The sequence below is a fragment of the Pituophis catenifer genome, unplaced genomic scaffold (assembly GCF_029215685.1).
Source record: "Pituophis catenifer annectens isolate HBS135680 unplaced genomic scaffold, rPitCat1.0.hap2 SCAF_6, whole genome shotgun sequence".
Lineage (NCBI taxonomy): Eukaryota > Metazoa > Chordata > Lepidosauria > Squamata > Colubridae > Pituophis > Pituophis catenifer.
This window is the reverse complement of record NW_027256886.1, coordinates 22,492,962-22,518,732: the sequence shown is the minus strand read 5'-3', so window position 1 is coordinate 22,518,732 and position 25,771 is coordinate 22,492,962. Positions and strand designations below refer to the sequence as shown.

At 39.2% G+C, this 25,771-nt stretch overlaps 1 protein-coding gene across 3 annotated transcripts in view; it reads left to right on the top strand.

Moving 5' to 3' along the window:
* Nucleotides 1-25,771, top strand: part of KCNAB1 (potassium voltage-gated channel subfamily A regulatory beta subunit 1) — a 176,997-nt gene that overhangs the window by 85,247 nt on the left and 65,979 nt on the right. For all 3 annotated transcript variants that reach the window (XM_070946576.1, XM_070946575.1, XM_070946574.1), the window contains exon 2: nucleotides 22,059-22,102. In XM_070946576.1, coding sequence (XP_070802677.1) covers nucleotides 22,059-22,102 — 44 coding nt within the window. The remainder of the gene's footprint in view (nucleotides 1-22,058; nucleotides 22,103-25,771) is intronic.

Genomic DNA, 25,771 nt, shown 5'->3' with positions numbered 1-25,771 from the left:
GAAACACATTTGTACTTCCTTTTTGCTAAACAGGGCTGAGCACTGCTCATATTGTAGCATACCAGGCAGAATGACACCAATATAAATCACAATTATTAATGAGCTGGGCATTTTTCCTGAGATGCAGTTGCTGTTGTTTGATGTGAATGTTAATTAGTCCATTTAACACCTTCCTCAACAAAATGAATGACTCAAGCAGCAACACACAGGCGCAGTTGTCTGCCAAAGCATATGTCATGTGCTCAAATAAAAATAAATGGAGACTTCATCAAGATGTATATGAAATCACCCTGCGTCTTATTATATACCATAGAATCATAGAATATATGGATTGGAAGGTCATTTGGAGGTCATCTACTGCAATCCGCTGCTCAAGTGTAGGAAAATCTATAAAACCATTCCCAATCTCAACCAGTTGTTGAGATTCAATCCCCATTTGTAAACTTCTGGATAGGGGGGTTGCATTACCTGAGTAAATATTGCCTAATAATTTTTTTTTGAATATATATATATATATATATATATATCCTTTAAATTTCAATTGTTTGGCTAATGTCCTGCTCTCATTTTCAAAAAAGAATAGTTGTATGACAGTTTTTAAGATCCTGTATTTGTAAATTCCTATCATGTTGGTATTCCTTCCCAGTAACAACATCAAACATGATGAAACATTTTAAGCTTTGGTTATGGTTTCAGGACTTTTATGTTTTATTTTTAAAAAAATCAATTTTAGAATTGTAAGCTGTCCAGAGTCGCTTGGCTGAGTTTATATAAATTGATTGAATGATAGATTGATTAATTGACTGAATATGTTGAGTTACAGGCTTGAAATATATAGCTGGAGATGTAGATCTCTTATCTTTATCTCTCTGCCATGTTTATCTATATATTCCCATTGCCCAGTTTGCCCATTTTTTTCACATGTTGGTATGTATAATATTCATGTGAATGGCTTCCATGACAGCCATGGACCTGACCCAAGTAATTCATGGCCCTACTCACATAGGTGGACACACTCTGGACTTAGTTTTTGTCTCTGGTCAGTGGTTGAATGGCCTTGATACAGGGGATATAGGCATTGAACCCTTGTCATGGTCGGACCACTCGCTCCTTCGACTTGACTTTCTGACCACCGCACCCCATCGCAGGGAGGCGGAGCCAACCAGGTGGTTCCGCCCCAGGCGCCTGATGGATCCTGATAGGTTCCAGATGGAGCTTGGGCCATTTCCTGAGATTCTGGCTCATGACTCGGCTGAAGACCTGGTGGCCGCCTGGGATAATGCCGCCGCCGGGGCTTTGGATCGAGTCGTGCCTTTGCGGCCTCTGACCCGGCGCCGAACTCACTTAGCTCCTTGGTTCTCCGAGGAGCTGAGGGAGATGAAGTGCCGGAAAAGACACCTAGAGAGCGGTTGGGGGGCCAGCCGATCCGAATCTGACTTGACGCTGGTAAGGTCTCATATCAAGACCTACCTAGTGGCGATAAAAGTTGCAAAATCTAGCTATTTTGCTGCTCTTATTGTGTCATCAGATAACCGCCCAGCCGCCCTGTTTAGGGTAACCCGCTCCCTTTTCCATCTGGGAGTGTAGGATGACCCCTTGCAGGGCCGAGCTGAGGATTTTGTACAGTATCTGGATGATAAAATAACTCAGATTCGGGAAGACTTGGCCGCTGACTGGGTTAGCTCAGACGAGATGACTGAGGCAGGCCTTGAGAGTGTTATCTGGGAGGACTTCGATCCTGTGGCTCCTGAGGACGTGGACAGGATCTTGGGATGGCTGAACGCGACCACATGTTTATTGGACCCGTGTCCCTCCTGGTTGGTGCTGGCTTCCCGGGAGGTTACACGAGGCTGGCTCCAGGGGATTATTAACGCTTCTTTGAGTGAGGGTGTCTTGCCGGCCGCCTTAAAAGAAGCGGTTGTGAGGCCCCTCCTCAAGAAGCCCTCCCTGGACCCGGCTGTTTTGGCTAACTATCGTCCAGTTTCCAACCTTCGCTTTATTGCGAAGGTTGTTGAGAGTGTGGTGGCGCGACAGCTTCCCCAGTACCTGGATGAAGCTGTCTATTTAGATCCGCTCCAGTCCGGTTTCAGACCTGGGTTCAGCCGGAAATGGCATTGGTCGCATTGGTGGATGATCTCTGGAGGGCTTGGGGTAGGGGTTATTCCTCTATCCTGGTCCTGTTAGATCTCTCAGCGGCTTTTGATACCATCGACCATGGTATCATGTTGCGCCGGCTGGAGGGATTGGGAGTGGGGGGCACCGTCTTGCGGTGGTTCTCCTCCTATCTCTCCGACCGGTTGCAATCTATGTTGACAGGGGGGCAGCGGTCGACCCCGAGACGCCTTGTTTGTGGGATGCCACAAGGGTCGGTCCTTTCGCCCCTTCTGTTCAACATTTATGTGAAGCCACTGGGTGAGATCATCCGTGGTTTTGGGGTGGAGTTCCATCAGTACGCTGATGATACTCAGCTGTACATCTCCACCCCAGACCATCCCAATGATGCCTTGGAAGTGATGTCCCAGTGCCTGGAGGCCGTGCGGGTCTGGATGGGGAGAAACAGGCTTCAACTCAACCCTTCCAAGACCGAGTGGCTGTGGCTGCCGGCGTCCCGGTATAGCCAGCTGGTGCCATTGCTGGTTATTGGGGGCGAATCATTGGCCCCCACGGAATGGGCTCGCAACTTGGGTATCCTCCTGGACGCACGGCTGTCTTTAGAAGAGCATATGACGGCCGTGGCCAGGGGGGCTTTCTATCAGGTTCGCCTGATATGCCAGTTGCGCCCTTTTCTGGATCGGGACTCCCTACACACAGTCACTCAAGCACTCGTCACTTCTCGTCTGGACTACTGTAATGCTCTCTACATGGGGCTCCCCTTGGGGTGCACCCGGAGGCTCCAACTGGTGCAGAATGCGGCCGCGCGGGGGATTATGGGAGCAACGGGGCACTCCCATGTGACTCCTCTCCTGCGCGAGCTGTATTGGCTTCCGGTGGACTTCCGGGTGCGCTTCAAGGTGTTGGTGATCACCTTTAAAGCGCTCCATGGCTTAGGGACGGGGTACTTATGGGACCATCTTCTGCTACCAATTGCCTCCCACCGGCCAGTTCGCTCCCACAGAGAGGGCCTCCTCAGGGTGCCATCGGCCAGACAATGTTGGCTGGCGACCCCAAGGGGGAGAGCCTTCTCTGTGGTGGCACCTACCCTCTGGAACAATCTACCCCCAGAGATACGAGTGATCCCAGACCTCTGGACTTTTCGTCGGGCCCTTAAAACCTACCTCTTTCAGTTAGCTGGGCTGTCCTGATTTTATGATGGGGTTTTTAAAATTTGAAATTGGTTTTAAATTATAATGTTTTAAATTTATGGGCCAAATTATTTAATTATTTTAAATCTATTTTAACTTTTGTATATAAAGTGTTTTACTTGGCTGTTCGCCCTGAGTCCGAAAAGAGAAAGGCGGTATAGAAATTTGAAAAATAAAAAAATAAAATATTCCCATTGCCCAGTTTGCCCATTTTTTTCACATGTTGGTATGTATAATATTCATGTGAATGGTTTGAAACTGTTTTTCTGCAGTGCCATTCCTTCTGCCATATAGTCTTTCTCAGTGAGCACCATCTGGTCCCTTAAGAATCTTTTTATTTGGAACTGGGAAAAATAGGGCCTTCTTATTTTGAGCCAAGAGATACACAAAAATTACACAAGATACACAAAAATGTTCTAAAAGAGAATCAAAGGTAAAGGTTTCCCTTGTCCAGTTGTGCCCACCTCTAGGGCATAGTGCTCATCTCCGTTTCTTGGCCGAGGGAGCCAGCGTTGTCCAAAGACTTTTTCATGTGGCCAGCATTACTATACGTTGAGGCTCATGGAATGCTGTTATCTTGCCACCAAAGTGGTACCTATTAATCTACTTGAATTTGCATGTTTTTGAACTATTAGGTGGGCAGGAGCTGGGGCAAGGAATGGGAGTTCACCCCGTTGTGATTAGCATCATTAAAAACAACAACAAAGAAGTGTATAGCTCTCTTCAAAGTGGAAAACCCTGGCCATACATATGCATGTATTTGTAATGCAACTCCTCCCATCTTGAATCATGGTTGTACCTACTATTCTATGGCTCTCCACAAAGATAAGTGTTAACTCCAGCCATCAAAATGATGGTCATCCTTGATTTACTCTGTGATATGGTGTTACCCAGGGTAGTCTTCTTTAGTTGGAGATTCTCCAAATGTGTTTCACAACTACTGTCATGGTCATAGTGATTGAGAACCATGGAAACAGTAATCCAATACATCTAAAGAATCACAAATTCAGGAAGGCTGATATAGAGGAATCATCCTGAGTACTTTGTCAAGTTAGATTTGACAAATTGCCAGTACTTCAAAGAGACCCTCTAAAGTGTCTCTTAGACTGCAGTCTTCTGATTATCCACTATGATGTACATTCTGTTAGGTTAATTTGTTTGGGTGAAAAGATTATAGAGATATAACATTATTGTTGTTTTTTTCACTGTCCTCAGGAACCCTTTAGTGTTTGAAAAATGCATTCCACTTCCATGCACAGATATTATTATGGTTGGTCGCATGGTTAGCCAGTTGTTTAGACTGAATTTATTATTCTGGTTCATCACACAGTCAACCAGATGTTTAGATTGGATTTGACATTTTTATCTATCTATCAAGTCTTTCCCAAGGACCTGGGATAGTTCTTTGATGATATTAAAGATCCCATTGCAAGATGTAAACCATTCCAAGGAAAGCTGCCTTTTGCAATTGACTGATGATAATTTTGTCAATGCTGATGTTGCTCAAATGTTTCTTTAGATGTTTTGGAATTATATCCAAAGCACCTATCTCTCTTTGGTACTATCTTTGCTTTCTTTTGCCACAGTTATTCTACTTCTATTTGCAGGCCTTTGTATTTTGTGATTTTCTCAATTTCTTTCTCTTCTGTTTTGATGTCTCCACATACTGTATTGTCCACTGTCCAGCCTTTTTTATCATTGTTATCAACAATTGCTAAGTCTGGGGTGTTACGTGGCAGGTACTTGTCTGTTTGAATTTTAAAATCCCAGAGTACTGTAGCTTCTTCATTTCCTATCACTTTGTCTGTTCTGCGGTCTAGTTCTTGCTTCCAGGCAAATGGTATTTCTTGCAGATATTTAAGTGCACCTGACTATTGTTGTTTCCTTTATTATTCTTACATTTTATATGCAGTCTTATTCCCAGTGACTCACACATTTTTAAAAGCACAAATATACACATTTTGGCCCCTTCATATTTATTTATAACTCCAGAACACAAGAAAGGACTGAGTTACTGTAATACCATGATGGCGAACCTGTGGCACGTGTGCCAGAGATAGCACACAGAGCCTTCTCTGCAGGCACATGTGCCATCACCAGCTGCTCTTCTGGTTTCTGGCACATGCATGCGCACATGCATGCGCACCAGCCACTGGTTTTCGGGTTGCCAGCGTGCTGGTGCGCACTAAGACCAGCTGGCCAGTGTGCATGCCGGAAACCTGAAGACCAGGTGCACATGTGCATGGCGCATGTGCACGCTGGCCAGCTAGTCTTCGGGTTTTCGGCACTCCAGTGTGCATACGCGCAGGTATGTTTCGGTTTGGACACTCGGTGCCAAAAAGGTTCACCATCACTGCTCTAATACATTGTAAGAACATAAGTGGAGAAACAACATACTGAGATGAAAAGTGCTCTGTTTCTCTGATTGAAATAATAAGCTTTAAGAAAAGTCTCTCCAAAAATCCCTTTGAGATGTGCAAGACTTTGAAATAAAACTGAGAGGAATGAGGCCTTTCTGCCTATGAATAATTATCCCATTTACACATCTTTCTAACAAATCATCACACTTGGCCCCAGAGGAAAGTTTCTTCCTTGAATGAATTTTATCACATTTGATTAATTTCTTGGAGAATCATGGCATGACAGTGTGTCATTCTCACTGCGTGGTATTTTTTTTTTTTTTAGTTAGCTCATCTTTCCATTTACTAATCTCATTTAGATACACTGGAGGGATTTTGTACTCAATCCTGCTCTTGGGCTGTTACCCTTGACCATTTCAAGAGTTTTTTTTAGCTGTGCCTTTTGGTAAGGCAGAGGCAAGTTTAACTTTTTAATCTTGTGAAATCAAACTCTATTTGCACCAGTGACACAAGGGACAGATAAGAGAATGAAATACGTATCTGGTTTTGAATGCTATGAAGAGGTAGAAATTGATATTTAACTGACTATATTTATATTTTATTGCCAAGAAGAGTGAAAGGTATTTATGTATTTTTCAACTACAGTTGCCATAACCATTTTATCGATCATTAATACAATACACATAGACTTTTGGCTGGGGCTTTAGTTTTTTGGGTTTTTTTTTTTTTTGCTTGCTCTGCCATAGCATTCAAGCGATTTTAACTAAATGTACTTCTGTAGATATACAACTTTACATCTGTATATCTAGGTCTGAATCTGTATATCTGGGTCTAGTTTGAACTGGTTCTTATTTAGAACACAGAATAACAGTCCAACCCCCTGTTCAAGCAGGAGACCCTATACCATTTCCAGTCTCTTCTGGAAGCCTTCAGTGATGGGACATCCACAACCTATGATGGCAAGCTATTCTACTGGTTGATTGTTCTCACTGTTAGGAAATTTCTCCGTAATTCTAAGTTGCTTCTGTACTTGATTAGTTTTCATCTATTATTTTTTGTCTTGTCTTCTGGTGCTTTAGAAAATAGTTTGACCCCCTTCATCTTTGTGGGTAATGGTAATAGATGGAAGTCCAGATTTGGGACTTGGAAGTTGACCTTGGACTTCATTGAATGACTTGTGTCAGTCATTCTCCCTTAGCCCAATTTTTCTCATAAAAATGTGGGATGAATTGAGAGGATACATCGATATGTGTTGTTTTCAGTGGTCAGAGAAAAGATTGAGATATAAACACAGTAGTAATAAATAATAAAGTGGCTTCACTCTTACACTTCTTTGAATATTCTTAACAGGTAGTGTTACCTCATTGACTCTGCATACACCATCTTTGTACTTCTATGTTGTCTTGTAGAGGGCTCTGTGCCTTGTGTTGCATTATTCCTTGATATCTGCAGTTCTTCTCTCCTTTTTGTTTATTTGGAAAAAGGGGAATAGCCATAACAAGTTCTAAGTCAGAATCAAACATTCTTGTGTTTAATAAGTACCTTATAAATATGATTTACTTGAGGTTTTTCCAGAAAGAATCAAATCCTTTTCTGCAATAAATACATGCCCTGTTGCAGTGTATTGTACATATTGCATATTGATACATTAGCTGATATATGCATGTTTACTTTTTCTTTTTTAATATATTTAAAAAATATATACATCAATATCAATACATGAACAGTGGGGCATCTGGGTATCATTCACTTGAATACAATTAGTAATGATAGTATTAATATTATTTGTTATTTAAATCATACTTTTATGTAATTATAATATTCTTATACATATTTGTATTAAAATATAAACCTTCATTATTTAATTGTTCCACATTTTAGTCCCCCATTCTAATAACAATAAGAATATCATTAGAATGTACATAGTATCACCATCTTTCACATCTAATCTTTATATCTAGCTATTTTTAATATATTATATTAAAAAATGCATAATAATATTTCCCCTATTTCTTGTGTCTGCCTCTATTCTAGCTCCTAATAAAGCCAATCTTATGTTACAAAACATTTCCTCTAGCCGTCATCTCTTGTCCATTTTAATATTTCAATTCTTATTCATTTTTTAACTTGCCTCCCAAATTCCTTCCTTGGGTCTTTTTCTATATCTACGTCTTTCCTGTTTAATTTAAATATTTCTTCCAACTCTACTATCTTTTGTTGCCAAACCTCCAGAGGATCTGCCCAACTCTCCATTTTCTTTTCAAAGATATCTTTCTGTTTATCTAGTATCATTTGTTAGCACGTATTTTCCCTGAATTGCTTCATAAGTTTTTATTACCTTCTCCCTTTTCTTGTTTTGTTTGTTTATTTAGTTCTGTCTTTTCCCCTGGTCTCTCCATTGTCTCCTCTATTTCCTGGGCTTTTTGATCATTATTCATTATCTCTTGTGGAGCACTTTCTAACTTCCCATTTATGTTATTCATTAAGTCCATTATCTCCCTGTAATTCCTTGTCATGGTATCCTGAATGCTTTGAAACATTGCCACCAATTCTTTTTGCAACCCACTTATTTCCCCCTGCTGAAACATCTTGCCTTCTTTTTTGATAAATCCAAATATCGTTCAGTAATCTGTCAATGTTCTAACACTGCCCCAGAGTCTCAATTATTTTTGCCCTCAGAAAGTCGACCTGGAAACCATTCACTCAATCCTGGTATTGCTCCTCCAGAAATACAGTAATATGGTTCTATATGTCCCATAGTTAGTCAGTTTGGCTCTTTTTAGATAATCCAGGAAAATTTCTAAATGTCTCTTTAAGTCCCCACTATAAGTTCAATCATAACTCCTGATATTTAAAAATCACTTTACTTTGATGTCTTCTATATTTTCAACGTTAGAGCTCCAGTAGTCAGGAATAAGTAAGTATAAAGCAATGGGTAGCACAGCAGACCTCCAGGGGTTTTCTTCTTAATATCTTTTTTTTTTCTTTCGGGTCTATAATTTTTCCCTCTGTAATTGTTTGCCGCTTAAACAAACTTTTCAAAGCCCTTTTCCAGAGTTTATTTTCTTTAGGGTAGGTTTCAAGTAGAAAAAAAAATCACTTCACCCAGTTCCAGTCACTGTTCACACACCGCTCCAGCACAGTCTTTGTTTCTTCGGCTGCCCCACTTTACGGCAGCCATAATGGCTGCCTCTCCTCTTCGTCATTGGATGAGAGGGAATTAGCCCTGGATCAAGCAGGAGAGCCGCCGCTCTTGGTGACCTGCAAGGAACGCCTCCACTCTTCATCACCCCTACAGGGTGACTTTAGCCCCTTATGGGGCCCTCCAATGAAGGGATTCAACACGAGTTTGCGGAGCCCTGCTTTTTGCATCCGATAGTGCCACAACATCAACCGGAGGTCTGATATATGCATGTATTCATGGATGGAAAGATTCCAGTTCAGACATACTTGTATGTTAGTCCTAAACAGGATTTAAAAAAAAACAAATCATATCCAGCAATGTGGTTATTTCTGCTACCAGTGCCATCTATTTTACAGTTGTGAGACCTTCAGCACTATTTTATGCTGCAGATTGATGGTAAAATATCTTTATGAGTTTAGAGGAAAAATTACAGTTGCAATGTGTATTAGGTTATTCTTAGAAATGCGAAAAATGATAGAACGTTTCGCCCAGAAAGGCTGTATTCATATACACAGTGATATATTTCAACAGCTTATATTATCAATGGCACTAGGTCTCATGACAGATCCACAATTTAGCTTAAGCTATTGGTCTCCTGTGCTGCTTCTGCGTGTTTCTAAAGGCAGCATTCAAAATTCAATTTGGATTGCAGTGGATTGGTGGTGGTGGCATTCTGTCCATATTGTGACCACAGAAGATCCTGATTGGACATTCTTCTGCTTCTTACTCTTCCCATCTGTTGAGGGTCCCTTGTGTGGCCAATCAAGCAATGTCTGACTTTCCTTTCTAAGAATTGGTTCCTCTTTATTAGCACCTGTTCTTTATCTTTGATTTCCAACTGTTTACATAACTACCTGCTTTCGCAGCCTATTCCCATACTGTACTCTCTTGCTTTACACTAATCCAGACCCCTGTTGTTGTTGTTGATTTCTTCCTTATTTTACCTTTTTACAATGATAAAAGGAAAGAAAACTGTTCCTTCATTCTACTGTACATCTACAGAAATGTCATTGGTTTTGTTTACAGAATTAAAAAATAGCACTTGTTAATTCCTTATAGCTTCTGTCAATGTGCCTTTTTTGCAATGGAAAGTTTTTTCCTCCTTTTCCTTTTGTCTGAGAGAAAGAAAACCATAGAGGTAAGGTTGAGAAAGAAAGAAGAGTTGGAAGGATGTATCTGGGCAGGGATTTGAGACCTGAAAATATGCCCTTCACTGAATATATTAACTTTAGAGAGCCATGGTGGCACAGTGGTTAGAGTGCAGTACTGCAGGCTACTTCTGCTGCTTACTGGCTGCCTGCAATTTGGCAGATCAAATCTCACCAGGCTCAAGGTTGACTCAGCCTTCCATCCTACCGAGGTGGGTAAAATGAGGAGCCAGATTGTTGGGGGCAATATGCTGACTCTGTAAACTGCTTAGAGAGGGCTATTAAATGCTATTGCTATTTATACTACAAAATCGCTGGCTCAGATTCCAAAATCTCTATCGGTTATTGAGCCTATCAAAATTTATTCGCCATTTCTTCTCTGCCAGTAAAAGAAGAAATGCATCAATGTAAAGAAGGGGACATAAAATAGTATAAAATTGTTTTTGTTGATTGATATGTGTAGGTGTAAATTTAGAAATACAGTATGATTTTAATAAATATTTCATTTATTTATTTTTATGCCATTATCTGTCATTAGCCCACAATTTACTGTATATTGCTAAAAACATAAAAGCACACTCAAAAGGAAAATAATTGCAATTGTAATTCAACTTTTTTCTCTTTCCTTTTCTGTTTACAATGGAAGGGAGTTAGACTAGCTCAATGGCTGGTACAAGTGTCTTCCCTTTGTGGGCTTCCCAAAGTCAGCATTTTTCAATCTCAGATAGAGCAGTTGTTATGCTAATCTAGGATCAGGGAACAATACCAGGATTAATTGTATTTAGTTTTATATTAGTAACTTTTGAGGCAGGAAGAATAATCTGGAATAGGGCAACCATTGCCGTCAGTCTACATAATCCTGGACATATACACCAATCTTTCCTTTCAGTCCAGTTCTCCAGTCAGAATTTTCATCATTGATGGACAAATGGAAAATTCAAGCAATACTGTAGGGTTACCAGTGGTGGGATTCAAATTTTTTTACTACTGGTTCTGTGGGCATGGCTTGGTGGGCGTGGCATGGCTTGGTGGGCGTGGTAGGGGAAGGATACTGTAAAATCTCCATTCCCACCCACTCCAGGGGAAGGTTACTGCAAAATCCCCATTTCCTCCCAATCATCTGGGACTTGGGAAACAGAGAATAGATGGGGGCGGGGCCAGTCAGAGATGGTATTTACCGGTTCTCTGAATCAGTCAAAATTTCCACTACCGGTTCTCCAGAACTGGTCAGAACCTGCTGAATACCACCTCTGAGGTATTCTGAGGATCTTGGAGCATTTCCTAAATGTACTTAGATTTAATACATTTGTTTTCTTTCTCTCTATGAATGGTCTGAAGGATGTTATTGGCAGGGACCAACTGCAAATAGTTAATCAAGTTATTTGCATTCTTTATCACTGTGTTGTAAGATATATAATTTTATATAAACCAAATTGCTTTGCTACAAAATCCAGTTTGTTGGCTTTTTTTCATATTTTGATTGTTTTACTATTGTTTTGTGGTCTTTAAAATATACTATGAATGGAGGAGAAGGAGAAGGCCAAGTGTGATTGGATCTACTACTATATCACCTACTATGAATATTATCTACATAAGGAATACATATTTAGCATTAATTATTGGGAAGAATTACAAACTTGTTTCTTCATCTCATTAGACTATGGGTAGTTTGGGATTCTGAGATGGATGGCTGTGGTCCCGGTGTTTTCTTTGCTAGCACTAATAAAATCTTCCCAAATGCTGATCACTAGTTTTCTTCTCCTGCATGAATGAATGCTTTTTCCCATTGGAAATAAACTTTCTCTTGTTAATTGTCTGCAGAAAGAGAGAGAAATATGGAATCTTTTATCTTACTACTCCAGGGAATTAATTACTTCTCTCCCCCTTTTTTATATTTATTGTCCGTTTTAATCATTGTTGTACATGTCCGTGGATTTTTAACAACATGTGGTTTTAAATGCTTTTAATAAATAAATTATAGGGGACCATTTCATTACTCTATTGTTCTTTCTCCAACTGTACACCAAATCATCCTTACTGTAGTCTTCTAAAAGTGATTAACCTCCCAGAAGTTAATTGCCATCTTATTTTAAATATTAAATGCTTTACTTTCCTTACATGGCTCAATGTTGATAATTACCAAATGTAATGAAATAAATGACAGAGTAGAGAGATTACCTGTATTTCATGGTTATGTACATATGCATGTGTTTTATGAGAACATGATCCCACATATGCTTTTTAGATAGTGGTTTATCCAACTTAATAATTTTAAAGACAAGCTTATATTGTTTTGAATAAAAAAGGGCCACCTCAAATATTTAATATTTAAGTACTTGACACTATAAAAATTATTTGGTTAGCATGCATTAACTCAGTGTTAAGGAGCGTGGTAGCTCACCTAGTTAGAATGCTGCACTGACAATCAGCAAGCCTGCGTTTGATACCCAAGTACTGCTGTGTGATGGAGTGAGCTCCCGTCATTCACTCCAGCTCCTACCAGTTCAAAAACATGCAAACCTGAGTAGATAAATAGGTACCACTTTGATAGACAATTAATGGGGTCATGAAAGGAGCCCCCAACTGGACATCCCCTGGGCAATGACAATGTCATTGTTAATCCTTTCAACCTAGAAGTGCCTCATTGCTTCTGACGCAAAAAAAAAAAGCAGCAACCCAGTGTTTTTCAACCTTGGCAGCTTAAAGAAGTGCCAGCTTCAATTCCCAGAATTCCCTAGCTAGCCTTGCTGGAAGTTGAAGTACTTCAAGTTGCCAAATTTGAGAAACATTGCCTTAACTGAATCCCTATTTCTGTAACGGCAAACCTATGGCATGCATGCCAGAGATGGCATGCAGCACCCCTTCTGGTGTGCGCCTCCTGCTGGCCAGCTGGTCTTGGTCTCTGCTGCACATGCGTGGGTAAGAGGGATGCACACATGTGTGCACAGGTGGGGGATGTGTGGGGGGGCCACATGCGCATGCACAGAGGCAGGCCACGTGTGGGGCCATGCGTGAAGGGCCGCACACATGCATGGTAAGGGGCGCATATGTGGGGGCTGCGCTGCATGCCTGCGCATGTGTGGAGAGGGTGCATGCACAGGCGCAGAACGCATGTGCGGGGGCCACAAGTGCATTGCTTTTTGGGGGTTTGTGCACTCAGTCCAGAGAAGATAAGCCATCACTGCCCTATTTGCTCAGTGAATGTTTTAAGACATAGAGTTGCAACAGGGCCAACTTATTTGGCCTTCTGGTTTAGAGTTTGTTTCCAAAAGGGCATAAAAGACCACCCTGGGTAGCTACAAATTCTTGATCAGTCACCCCTTGTCTGAACTAAGATCTTTTATTATGCTAATTTATAATGCACCATTATGATGACTAGCAGCTGAAGGAGTTAGATTATTTGCTGATTGTTTTCATTACATTAAAAAACGAGCATGCTGTAAATTGCTTAATTTTTAATGCGTAGGAACATAATGTTTTGAAATGTAGTTTCTGCCATGTACTTTAAATAAGTGTAAATGAGTTTTTTCCAGCATTTCCAAGGTGAAGCTAAATGTTTTTCACCTGCAAATGGTATTTTTTTGCAGAATGTTGTGCAACATACTTGTTTTAGAGCTGACAATAAGATTTAATGTCTATTAACAATGCATAATCATCCAAATGTGCTGGTGTGCTGAGTGATTATCAAGATCAATGTTTTTTTTTTTCCCTTTCAGAGATTTAAAAAAGTGAAACAAAATTCTTAAAGGAAATTTTATGTAAGCATTACTGAGTAATAAGCAAGAATTTTCAGAGCTTGTTTGCAAACTTTGTTTAAAAGCTTGATATAAAACTTCTCCCCAAATTGTGAACATTTTCTTCGTTAGTTACGTTTCTCCATAATTGATTTGGAAATGGTTTCTGTAATTCACCTTTATCTGCCATTTGTTCAAAAGGATGCCCTGCCAAATGCTTTTCTAGTTATTTCAGGATTTGGGTGTTATTAATTATGCTTTAAAGATATCAGACAGACTAAAACAGTTCTTTGAGAATTTGTGAGAATCTAAAAATCTAAATTCACATTCATTCATTCATTCATTCATTCATTCTATTTTTATATTGCCAATCTCACCTAAGTGACTCTGGGCAATTTAAATTAAAAACATGTCACAATGTATAAAGGCATAAATAAATACTAAGAAAAAGCAGAGTTAAAAGATAGGGTTACAGTATTAAAGTTAAAAAGCTAAAAAAGTGGAGAAGTGTACCTTCATGGCACCAACAGACTTCTCCTTCCTGTTGGCTCCAGTTAATATTTTTTACTAATTTTACCATGTAAGAGTTCAAGAAGCAACTGCAAAATTACACATTTTAAAGCTATTTTGAGCTATCATTTTCATGTCTCAACAACACATTCAGATTATTTGTAAGCAAACGGGTTAAACAGTTACAATATTAGACAGATTCCTACTAAACCAAAAAAAAAAGTTGAACAATATTTATGCCAACTGGTAAATATTCTCAATTTATTCTTAGCTATAGCTGTCATATTGCTAAAAAAATAAATAAAAATCAAGATACCTTTGTATTGCAGGAAAGATTTACACACCCCCCATACACACACGGAGTAGTTTTATACTTGCTCCCTGGATAACCCTAAATGCAGTTAATCCCTTAAACATCATTTTGCAATGGAATTTTCCAATTAAACATATTATGAATTAGAAGGAAGTCTGCATAAAACCACATTTTAGTAATCATAAATATGCCAGTGTGTATGTATAAGTGTGTGTGTGTATACATGTATATGTACTTTCTCTGCATATGTGTATAAATTGCTAGTCAAAATTATTTAAAAATGTATGTAGTAGTAGAAGATATATAAAAATACTTTTATTTTATTTGAATTTGTTTTTAAAAGGTAACCCAATAAAGACATATGAAAACTTTTTTTAAAAAAAAATGGAATCTGATGGGGAAAACTTTGTTATTTTTCAGTGGCTGTACTTAAATTGCATCTACTTTGAGAACAGGTTTAAAGATCCAAATCAAAGATTTGAAATGGCTCAGCTTTAGCTGACGATTAATATCCTTTGTGTAGCTGTCCAGAACAGTGGCTGTGATCCAAGCATCTTTTCAGCGTGCCTCATGTTTCCAGTAAGGATTAATCTTCCCTCTCTCAGTACTGCAACAGTACTGCAACAGAGCAATAATAGCTCTTAAACCTTGAAAGTAAATAACTGCAATAATCAAGGTCATGCAGTTCAAAGCAGTGAGGACTCTAAAGAATTCCTTGATGTAGCCAAAATATCAAGTTAACCTAGAACCCCTTTGACATGAAATGCCACGGCTAATACCTGAATACTGTACTCAATGAATATATTCAAACTGAAGTGAAGGAACCACTCCTGCAGCACCAAATTTAAGCAAGCTGTCCCTCATGAGGCTAAGCAGAAAGGCAAAATTCAGGTGTTCCACCTCCCACCTATCCATCTGTTGAAGCACAAAGCAGAAATATGCGGAAGCACAAAGACATGAATGGATGAAGCCAAAACATATTCAAACTCTAATTGGTCTTTGTCAATATGGCTATAAATTATCAAAGAAGAAAGAGAGGGAGGGAGGGAGGGAGGGAGGGAGGGAGGGAGAGAGAGAGAGAGAGAGAGAGAGAGAGAGGGTTGCTGCAGTGACAAAGAACTCAAAACTAGGATGTTTATCAGCTTCTACAATGCTATGCCTGTTTTTCCATTTAAAAAGTGTGACAGTCACATAACAAACAAGTGTTAATGCATTTAGATTGTTGATGTAATTAACAGTCTGCTGGAAAAATCTCCACTTTAAAAATACAAAAAAAGGATGCCATCTGTTAATGTGGAATCAGCTCCTGTTCTATTAAGAACTCAGATGCATGCCAAAGTATGCCAAAAGATTCCCATCAGCTTCCTTCTCGTTATCTGAGTCTTTAACTATCTGCATAATGGGCAGAAATGAACAAATCAAGCTGTTAACCACTACTGTCTCAAACACAGATTAAACAAGAAACCATTTGCAACTGATCTTGTCCTTTTTATGTCTACCACCCAGTAGTGGGTTCCACTTACTTTCGCTACCGGTTCTGAATCAGGAGCATGTGTGTGTGTGCATGCGCTTTGCTTGCGCGCAGCCCTTCTGCACATGCGCAGAGCATCTGTGATGACGTCCAGGCAGGTGGGCAGAGTCTCCCGCCACCGCCACTACCGGTTCACATGAACCGGAGTAAACCGGTAGAAACCCACCACTGCTATCACCAAATTATTTTTGTGGGACAGAATATTTTCCATGTCAATGCTCAGGTTATGGAATTTTGTTTCAAAGAAGATGAAACTTATCTGATCTTTGAAGGCATTTTGGTGAACAGTGAAAGTATTCCACTTAGCTTTTTTTTTAAAAAAAGTAAGTTTCCACATTTAAGGTGTAAAATTTAATCTTTGTTACCTGATGGAATCTTGTCTGATTCTACTGTGCAACTGCTTAGAAGATATTTGTTACAATTTCAGAAGGCATTATTACACAGTTGGTCGCATAGTCAGCCAGGTGTTCAGTCTGGGTTTGGTATTTTTGTCTACCTATCGATAGGCAGATGTTGTTATTTCATGATGATAAAGGTATCGCCGCAGGATGTAAGCCATTCCAAGTAAAGTTGCATTTTGCAGAGGATTGATGATGATTTTGTCAATGTCAATGGTGTTCTAGTGGTTCTCCAGATGTTTTGGGATTGCATCCAAGACACCTATGACTGTTAGTACTATCTTTGCTTTCTTTTACCACAGACATTCTACTTCTATTTGCAGGTTGTGATTTTTCTCTCTATATTCAATATATTGATTCAAGATGGAATAAAAATCAATGACGCCTATTTAAATCACTTAAAATTTGCAGAAGATGTTGTTCTCTTCTCACAAGACCAAGAAGAGCTATAAAGACACATACAAGAGCTGCATAAAGCAGGAGAAAAATATGGCTTAAAAATAAACCTGCAAAAGAGATAGGTTATGTTTAATAAATTTACCAAAGAAATAATATATATATATATATATATCTGGAGAAAAACTAGACACAGTAGATTACTACATATACATTGGCCAACGGATCTCAGTGGAAGGTGATACAATAAAAGAAATTGAATGCAGTGTTAAATGTTGCTGGCAGGCATTCAGCAAGCTAAGCATAATTTTCAAGAACAACCTCCCCCTACACCTGAGGAGAAATGTTTTCAATTAGTGTGATCTACCTGCTGTAACATATGCCGGTGAAACATGGACACTAACCTCACAATCAATACAAAAGCGAAGAGTAACACAAAGATGCATGTTTGGCATTACAAGACAAGATAGAAAGACCCGCACATGGATAAGAGAACAAATGAAAATATACGATATCATCCAGAGAGAAAAAGAATTGAAATGGAAATGGGCTGATTACATAGCAAGAAGAACTGATGGCAGGTGGACGAAGGCAGTCATAGAATGTATTTCACTTGATAAAAAGCATCCACCAAAGAGACATAAAACATATTGGATCAGTGACATCAGCAAGTATTGCGGGCCCAATTGGCAAAAGAAAGCTTAGGACTGTATTGGTTGGAAACATGAGGAAGAGGGATTCATCCTGCAGTGGATAGACAGTGGCTAAAATGATGATGATGATGATGACGATGCAAATTAGGAATTTTAGTCTGTATGCAATTCTTTGCAGTTACCGAGAGCAGAAAGTAAATGGAGTTTTGGTACATCTTCACCATTTCTATAGTTGGAGGGTTGCTAAAATTTATTTTTTTAAAAAAAAAGTCCATGAAAGACAATGTTTTACGCCAAAGCTCCCCAATCTAGAACTTTCCAAACATTAGCTAGTGATTTTCTGAGTTTCAGGGCACATCTGGATTCCTTACTCACTTACGAAATTACTCACTAATCATTGTGCTTTGTATAATTTTGAGTAATATTGATGGAATGCTTTTTGCATAATCACATTATCTATTAATGCCATATCTCCCTCTTGTAATTTTAATATCATTTTCTTTTCTTTTCTTTTTCTTTTCTCTAACCATTTCCCTGGGTTGTTTGCAAACTCATTTTTTTTTGCTTTGCCTAATTCATTTGCTTCTATTTCTCACTGTTAGCATAGATAATTGTCACTGCAAAAGCTTAATTTGTTAAGAAACATTTATCTTCTCTGGAAATATCATTTATTCTTTTCTTTTTATCTCAACTAAAATAGCTTGTATTTTCTCTTGTTTGTTCTGAACTCACTGTTATGTTATATCAAAACCTCTAATGAAAGCTTTACTGGCATCCCAAACCATTCTTACATCAGTACCTTTATCTAAATTATATTCAAAAAGAAAAAAAAAACTCTTTTACAGTCCTCCACTATTGGTTCTTTCTGTAATGGCATTTCATTTTTCTTTCACCCGAAAGATCTAAGTGTTCTTTTATAAATCACTTACTGGATTATGATCTAGAAAAGTATTTGCTAATATCTCAATTTTATAAACTTCAATAGCCAAATTCCTCAAAATCCAAATAATATCTATTCCTGAAAAGGATCTATGTCTTTCAGAAAAATATATATTCTTGTCAACAAGCTCTAAATTGTCCATCTACTTAAAAAAATAACTTTTGGTAATTTACACCAGGGGCGGGTTTCAAAATCTGTCGGTACCAGTTCACTCGTGCATGTGTGCATGCTTGCGTGATGCTTATGCGCAGAAGTGTCCAGGCCGGTGGGCGGAGCCTCCCGCCGCCACCCCCAGTTCGCCCAATCTGGCGCGAACTGGTAGCAACCCACCACTGATTTATGCTGTGTAATTTTAATATTTTTCTCTGAAGTCTGTGGGGAAATCACTCCATTCCAATTTTCATAAGAATAGTTCATTGGTCTATCCTTATGTCCTTTATAAGAAACTATACTTGGTGCTCATTTGTGACATAGATTCCCAATTTGATTCCACCCCAGCATAACTGCCATTAGTCAATGTAAACTCTTGCAGTTAAGGGTTTACAACAAAACCCAAATGAGTGTTTCTCAAGAATTTTGCGTTTCCTGATGGGAATATTTTTTTGCATATTAGTATTTAGGTTTATTATTTGTGGGGAGGGTATTGCTGTTTGAACTATGTTTTGTGTATTTGTAGACTACTACTTGTTGCCATTTGCTGCCACTCCCTTGGGTTAGGGTCGGGAGGATGGAGGAGGAGGAAAAAAGAAAGAAATGTTATTATACAATGCAGCCTTCATTCTGCTGGAGGATTTAGTGCTTCCTTGGTAGATTGAGAAACTCATGGGATATAACCAAAATTCAACTTTTTTTTAAAAAAAAAAAGGTGAAATATAACAATACTTTCAACTTAGAATTTTAAAAATGCAGACTTTCAATAGGGAAGGAGATAATTATAAAGCTGTTTGCATTATGTAAAAGAGCTCCTTGATTAAAAACAGAAACTATGCCAAAGAAAGTGTAATGCTCCCAGTAGATCGTAAGATGTTGCTGGTCTTCTTCCAATAACTCATTACTGTCCCAAAGCCTCCATTAAACAAGAGATGGGGCAGAGAGTTCCAAATTAATATTACTGTGCACAAGAGGCTTGAAAAAAAAGAATATTCCCATGAGTAGCCTGAGGTATGCTGCATAGACAACATAAAACACAGTTTCCTATGTTCTACAAACAAAGAGAGACAATTTTTCCACATGCAGGAAAAAGAAAAGAAAAAAATCTAATACGAATTCCTGCTAGACTTTTTAATCTTTTTTCCTCCCAGAAATAATGCTTTCTGAAGCATCTGTTCCACTTTTTGTGGATTTCCTCTTTCTCAGATACTCCACTAAATTTAATGTTGAGGCTGTTGGGAAGGTGGAAGGAATACTTTTTGTTTTCTCAGCATTGGTGCACAGCTTGTCAGTTTCTGTCCTCACGTTTAAAAGGACCTAAGGTTTTCTGGAAATCTGAGAAGGTTATGGTAATTTGACTGGGTGATCATGTGACAAAGAACTTCTCTACCTCCTGGAAGTGCATATTCCAAGTCTGTCTGTCTGTGAATAATTGAGTTTCTCTGACAAGCAAAGAAACTACATGCAGCACCAACTACTTCATACCTTGTGAATTTAAGTTATATTAACTTTATATTACTGGATGATTTAGCACCAGGTTGCCTCAAAGCTCTTTCCAGATATAGCTAACCTGGACCAAGTCTTCTTAGGGCCCCTTCTTTGGATGCTTAGTCAGTAGAGGTGCAGTGAGAGACTATTGAAAAGTTTTATTGGACTCTTGACATAAAATAGTCTCAAATCAGGGAGTGGACAACCCAAGAGTGCTTTTTCAAGAGACACACACTCATGGAGAAGACAAGTTTCATTCACCTAGGTCCGTGATGGCGAACCTATGGCACACGTACCACGGGTGGCACACGGAGACATCTCTGCCGGCATGCGAGATGTTGCCCTAGGTCAGCTCCACCACGCATGCGTGTGCACCGGCCATCTGATTTTTGGCTGGCCCTGACGATGCCACCTATCCCCTCCAAGGAGTCTCCATGCAGCCCATTTTGGATGCCAAATAAGTACAGGGCTCGTGCGGAGGCTCTGGGAGGTGAAAAACAGGGTTCCTGGAAGTCCGGAAATGGGCCGTTTCTGGCCTCTAGAGGCTTCAGGGAGGCCTGCTAGGCCCAAAACAGGGCATGGGGGATCATACGTGCATGCGCAGGGGGTACGGGGGATATGGGGGGCATTGCATTATGAGTGTGGGCACACGCATATGCGCTATCACGCACACATACACACTTTCGGCACCTGAGGAAAAAAAGGTTAGCCATCACTGACCTAGGTCCTAGATCTTTGGGAGAGAGTTTTGGAAGTGATTTATATTCTATTTGATTTCTGAGATGGAGGGAAATTGGAGGGTTTCCTTGTTTGTTAGAATTATGTTTATATATTAATGTGTAATCATTCCAAGGACTGTATGTTACTCTTCTACAGTGTGATAATTTAGTCTTCAGGTTAAGGCTTCCTTAATGTAGTGTTTGAAGTAGGACCCAAAACTAGATATTCTTTTTTCCCTGAATTTCTTCCCACAACAAAATCTTATAATAAGATTTTGGGGCAACTGTAATTGATTCCTTCTGATTAGTTTCAGTGAAAAGCTTTTTTTTTTTTTAGCAAACTAAATCATAGCATCACAAAAAACAAAATCCCCCCCAAAACTACCTACTTTCTATCCAAATTGCTGGCAGATGCTGCGTCACATACTTCAGTTCCCCTCCACTGCCTTATAGGCTGAGTAAGCTTGCCATTAATACATAATTCATGTAGATAGTAAACCATAAATCATGGTTTACAAACTGCATTAACAGGGTTCATACAACTTTTTAATACAGTTTAAATAATAGCAATAGCATTTAGACTTATATACCACTTCGTTGTGCTTTACAGCCCTCTCTAAGTAATTTACAGAGTCAGCATATTGCCCCCAACAATCTGGGTCCTTATTTTACCAGCCTTGGAAGGATGGGAAGCTGAGTCAACCTTGAGCTGGTCAGGATTGAAGGAATCGAACTCATGGCAGTGACAGTGAGTTAGCCTGCAATACTGCATTCTAACCACTGCGCCACCATGGCTCCAAACAAACTATACCATGGCTCCAATACAATCAATACTTTAGCTTCACATAAAGTATTGATTGTATATTCATTTGCTTATAAGTTGCTCAGAGAAGACTGTTAATAGGCAAGAGAAATATATTTCATAAGTAAATAATACATGAAAAATACTTCCTTGCCAGAATGAATGTGAACCACCTTTTCAGAGAATGAGATATGATAAGTCTAAATATTGTGTTGCCCCCCCTCATCTGCTGTTGTTTATACATCTGGATGTGTGCATTGGGAAACTTCAGAATAGGTACAGGCACGGGGCTCTAAATTTGGATACACATGATTAGCACAGACTATCATTTGCATATAATTGAAATATGGTAGGTAACAAGTTGAGATAACAGGTTTTTGCTGGATAGATTTGCTGTTTGATGCTAATTATACTCTTATTTTAATTCTAGAAACCTTGGGAAATCTGGATTAAGAGTTTCTTGTTTGGGATTGGGTGAGTATGTTATGTTTCAGAATGTCTTTGTGTATATTTGTTGGAAAAACTGGTTAATTTGCATAACTTTGTTGATGTTAATGCCATAAAATACTGTGACAATTATTTCTGTACAAAATCATAGTGGCGTTGCATTTCCCTGTTAGACAATCAAAATAGACTCGTGATAGTATTATCCTATAAGCATGTACACTGTGTTTGTGTTTCTTGGTGTCATAGTAGTAAGATCAGTTGTTAACTATTTATTGTACTTTTATCGTCTCCAATGAAAAGATTTCACCCATTTCCCTATGTTGGGAGCTAGGCAGCTTGACCATTTATAGCTTAGATGCAGCCTGCTGGCTTCTCCATAGGTTGGACTATAATTTTCATTATTCCTGAGCCACCTACTCAGGGGTGAAATGCTCCCGGATCGGACCAGATCGCCTGATCTGATAGCAATTTTTCTCTGTGGTTTGGCGATCCAGTAATGATTGCCGCTCGGGTGTCATTACTTCCTGGTTTTAACCAGGAAGTAATGTTTTACGTGACGCAAGCAAAGTGAGGGTGCGCGGGAGGCGCATGTGCTTCCGAACCAGTAAGGATGGTAAGTAGATTTCACCCCTGCACCTACTGTATATTGATTTGGGAAAGACAGGCACTAATTCATCACATGAATGCCATTCAAGTAAAAAGGCAAAATAAATTGAATGGATAAATGTGTTTCAAGGAGTGTCTGGCTAGATAACAAAAAGTCAGACACATATATGTTCGATATTTAATTTGATTTGTGTGCATGCAGAATGCTTCATCTGACATGAAGTCAGATTCATACTTCTACAAAACTGTTCTATAGACAGAAATTGTCTCCTAAAGGGAGATGTTCCTAAGTGGTTCATATGCTTGTTTTTTGTTTTTTTTTAGAACCATCATCTTCATTTATTTCCAGATTCAATACTTGCCATGCAGTATTATAATGCATTGAATATATGATTTGCCCTGCAATTATCATAATGTTAAGAAATTCTTAATAAATGTACTTTCTCACAAATGAAAATAGGAATAATTTGAAAAGCAATCATATTACTTATAGATTCAAATCTTACTTGTGAGAAAACAAGTTATGAAGGATTTGGAGAGGAAGAAAGCCTATTCCAGCCTTTCCTGGTGTAGCACTTTCAAAATAGGTTGGGACCATAGTGGCTTGACTATACTTAACTAGGCATTCTAAAAGTTTTACTCCCAATAAATGTTGGAAGTGCTAGGCTGTGGTTTATTCTTTGATCAGTTCAAAGTAACATACTGAGAAAATAGTTTTAAAATTAAATTTCACATTGTAGCAGTGTTATCAATGTAGGACAAACATATTTTCTCCCCACAGCCATAATATCAACTAAAGCAGGGGTATCAAACTCTATTTCATTGAGGGCCGCATCAGGGTTGTGTTTGACCTTGGGGGGGGCAGGGGGGCGTGACCAGGTAGGCGTGGCAAGATCGACGTCACTTGTGTCGGGAGTGCCTGTGGTGGCCCAAGTGTTATGCCAGCAAAAACACACTCCCAAGCTCCCTTTTCGGCTGCAACGGCCTCCTTCAACCCTTTGCCAATGAAAATGGAGTTTGGAGAGAGGGGCACGTGCAGCCATCCTGAGCCCCATTTTCACTGGCAGAGGCACCACAGGCCAGTCTTCCACTGTTTCCAGGTTGGCCTGGCGAGCCAGATCTAAGCACCTTTTGAGTTTGGCTCAAAGCCTTTTGAAGCCTTGAGTTTGATACGCCTAAACTAAAGCCTCCAAACATCTTAAGTAAACCAAAAGATCCAGTAGCCTAAAAAGGAATCATCTGCAACATACTTTATAATCTAAGGATTATACCAGTCATGATGTAGGACAGAAAGGCAGAGGACTAACAGAGTATATTTATGAAGACCATCTAGCAATCTGAAGACTCAGTGAAAACTCTTAAATCTCATAACACATGGACAGACTCAACCATATTTTTAACTGGGAAACCATAAGCCTCCTAGGCCAAAAACACTAGGGGATTCTTAGAAACTGGGTATTCAGGTAAATCAGCCATCAACAGACAGACATAAACTACATTTACACATCATTCAAAAAAGACAACAAAAAAAATAAGCAGGAAACAAGATCAGAATACATCCTTTTTAACAGCCTACACCAAGATAAACAGGGATTAATATCAGACAAATAATCAAACAAAAAACCATATCCCCCCCCCCCAAAAAAAAAGAATTACCAAGAAGAAAACCATACACGCCAAAGCCACACCCTAACCAAAACTGACAGGACAAGCTCTGTATATAAACAGGGGGCAAGCCCCATGCTCACTAGCAGTGATGCAGTTACTTCAGGGGTGAAATGCTCCTGGTTCGGACCAGATCGCCTGATCCGGTAGCGATGGCGGCGGGGGGTTCGGAGAACCGGTAGCAAAAATCCTTGTGCCCCCTCCCCCATGCCCGGCTGAGCCGCGCAATCATCAGAGGCTTTTTTTTTTTTTTACTTTTAAAAGCATTTTTTCTACAACCTCTTTGGCCGAAGAGGTTGTAGAAAAAATGCTTTTAAAAGTAAAAAAAAAAAAAAAAGTTGGCTACGCCTACCCAGTCACATTCCCCCCCACCCACCAAGCCACGCCCACAGAACCGGTAGTAACAAATTTTACATTTCACCCCTGAGTTACTTAGTTGGGTAATGAAACATCTGCAAGGAAATAGAGCACCCAGAGAGCACCTAGCATAAATGTGGCCAACCCAGTTACCTTGTGTGAGAGCATGAATGTAACATAATAAAATTGATTGGAATCCTGGAGTCACAATTTTGAGATGAGTAGCTATGGTATATAAATATGAGAATAAGAGAATGAATGGATGGATGAATGGATGAATGAATGAAGAATGCATTCTTCATAGTTAGGAATTGAGGAGCCAGTGTGAGAAACAAGACTCCAGGCAGAGCAAATTCAGATGTTTTCTTTGTTCATCCCCCTCTTCTGTCAGCTAATATAATCTTCCGCATTTATATTCAGTTGAACATACTTTATTGTTATATTCTCATTTTTATTGTAACATACCCTGGGATGAATGATATCATGGGAATAAATTCTCTTTCAACTCAAGCTTTGACTTCAGATGATTTCATCACTGTTTGTTTCCTAGAATTACTGAGAAAACTACATAAATTTGTCTATGTTGTCACTAGTAGTTTGAGCTTCACTTGAGGGCATTTTCATCATTTTTTATCTTTTACATACAGTAGCTTCTAAGATAAAGATCTATGCATGTGTTAATCAGAAATGTATCTGTAATGTTTACTTACTGCATTTAAATTAAAGACCACTTTGAAACTCTTACTTCTAAAATGTGGGGCTGTTTATGCAAACCTTCTCTGGTGATGAGGAATCTGGCACGGCTTGCGCATCTTACTGTGTTGCTATGAGACATAAGCACTTCAGTGCTGTGGAATCCATAGATGACAGCAAAATGTAATAATCAAATCTGACAGTTCCCAAAGCTTTATAGAGCCTGAAATCAGATTTATCTTGAGGAAATTTATCACATAGTTTTGATCAGAGTGAGTCAGTCCACTGAATTATTATTGGAACTTCTTTGTTCATAAATTATTTGTAAATGACTTTCTAGCTATTAAGTCAACTTAGAATAAGTGGTAGTCACTA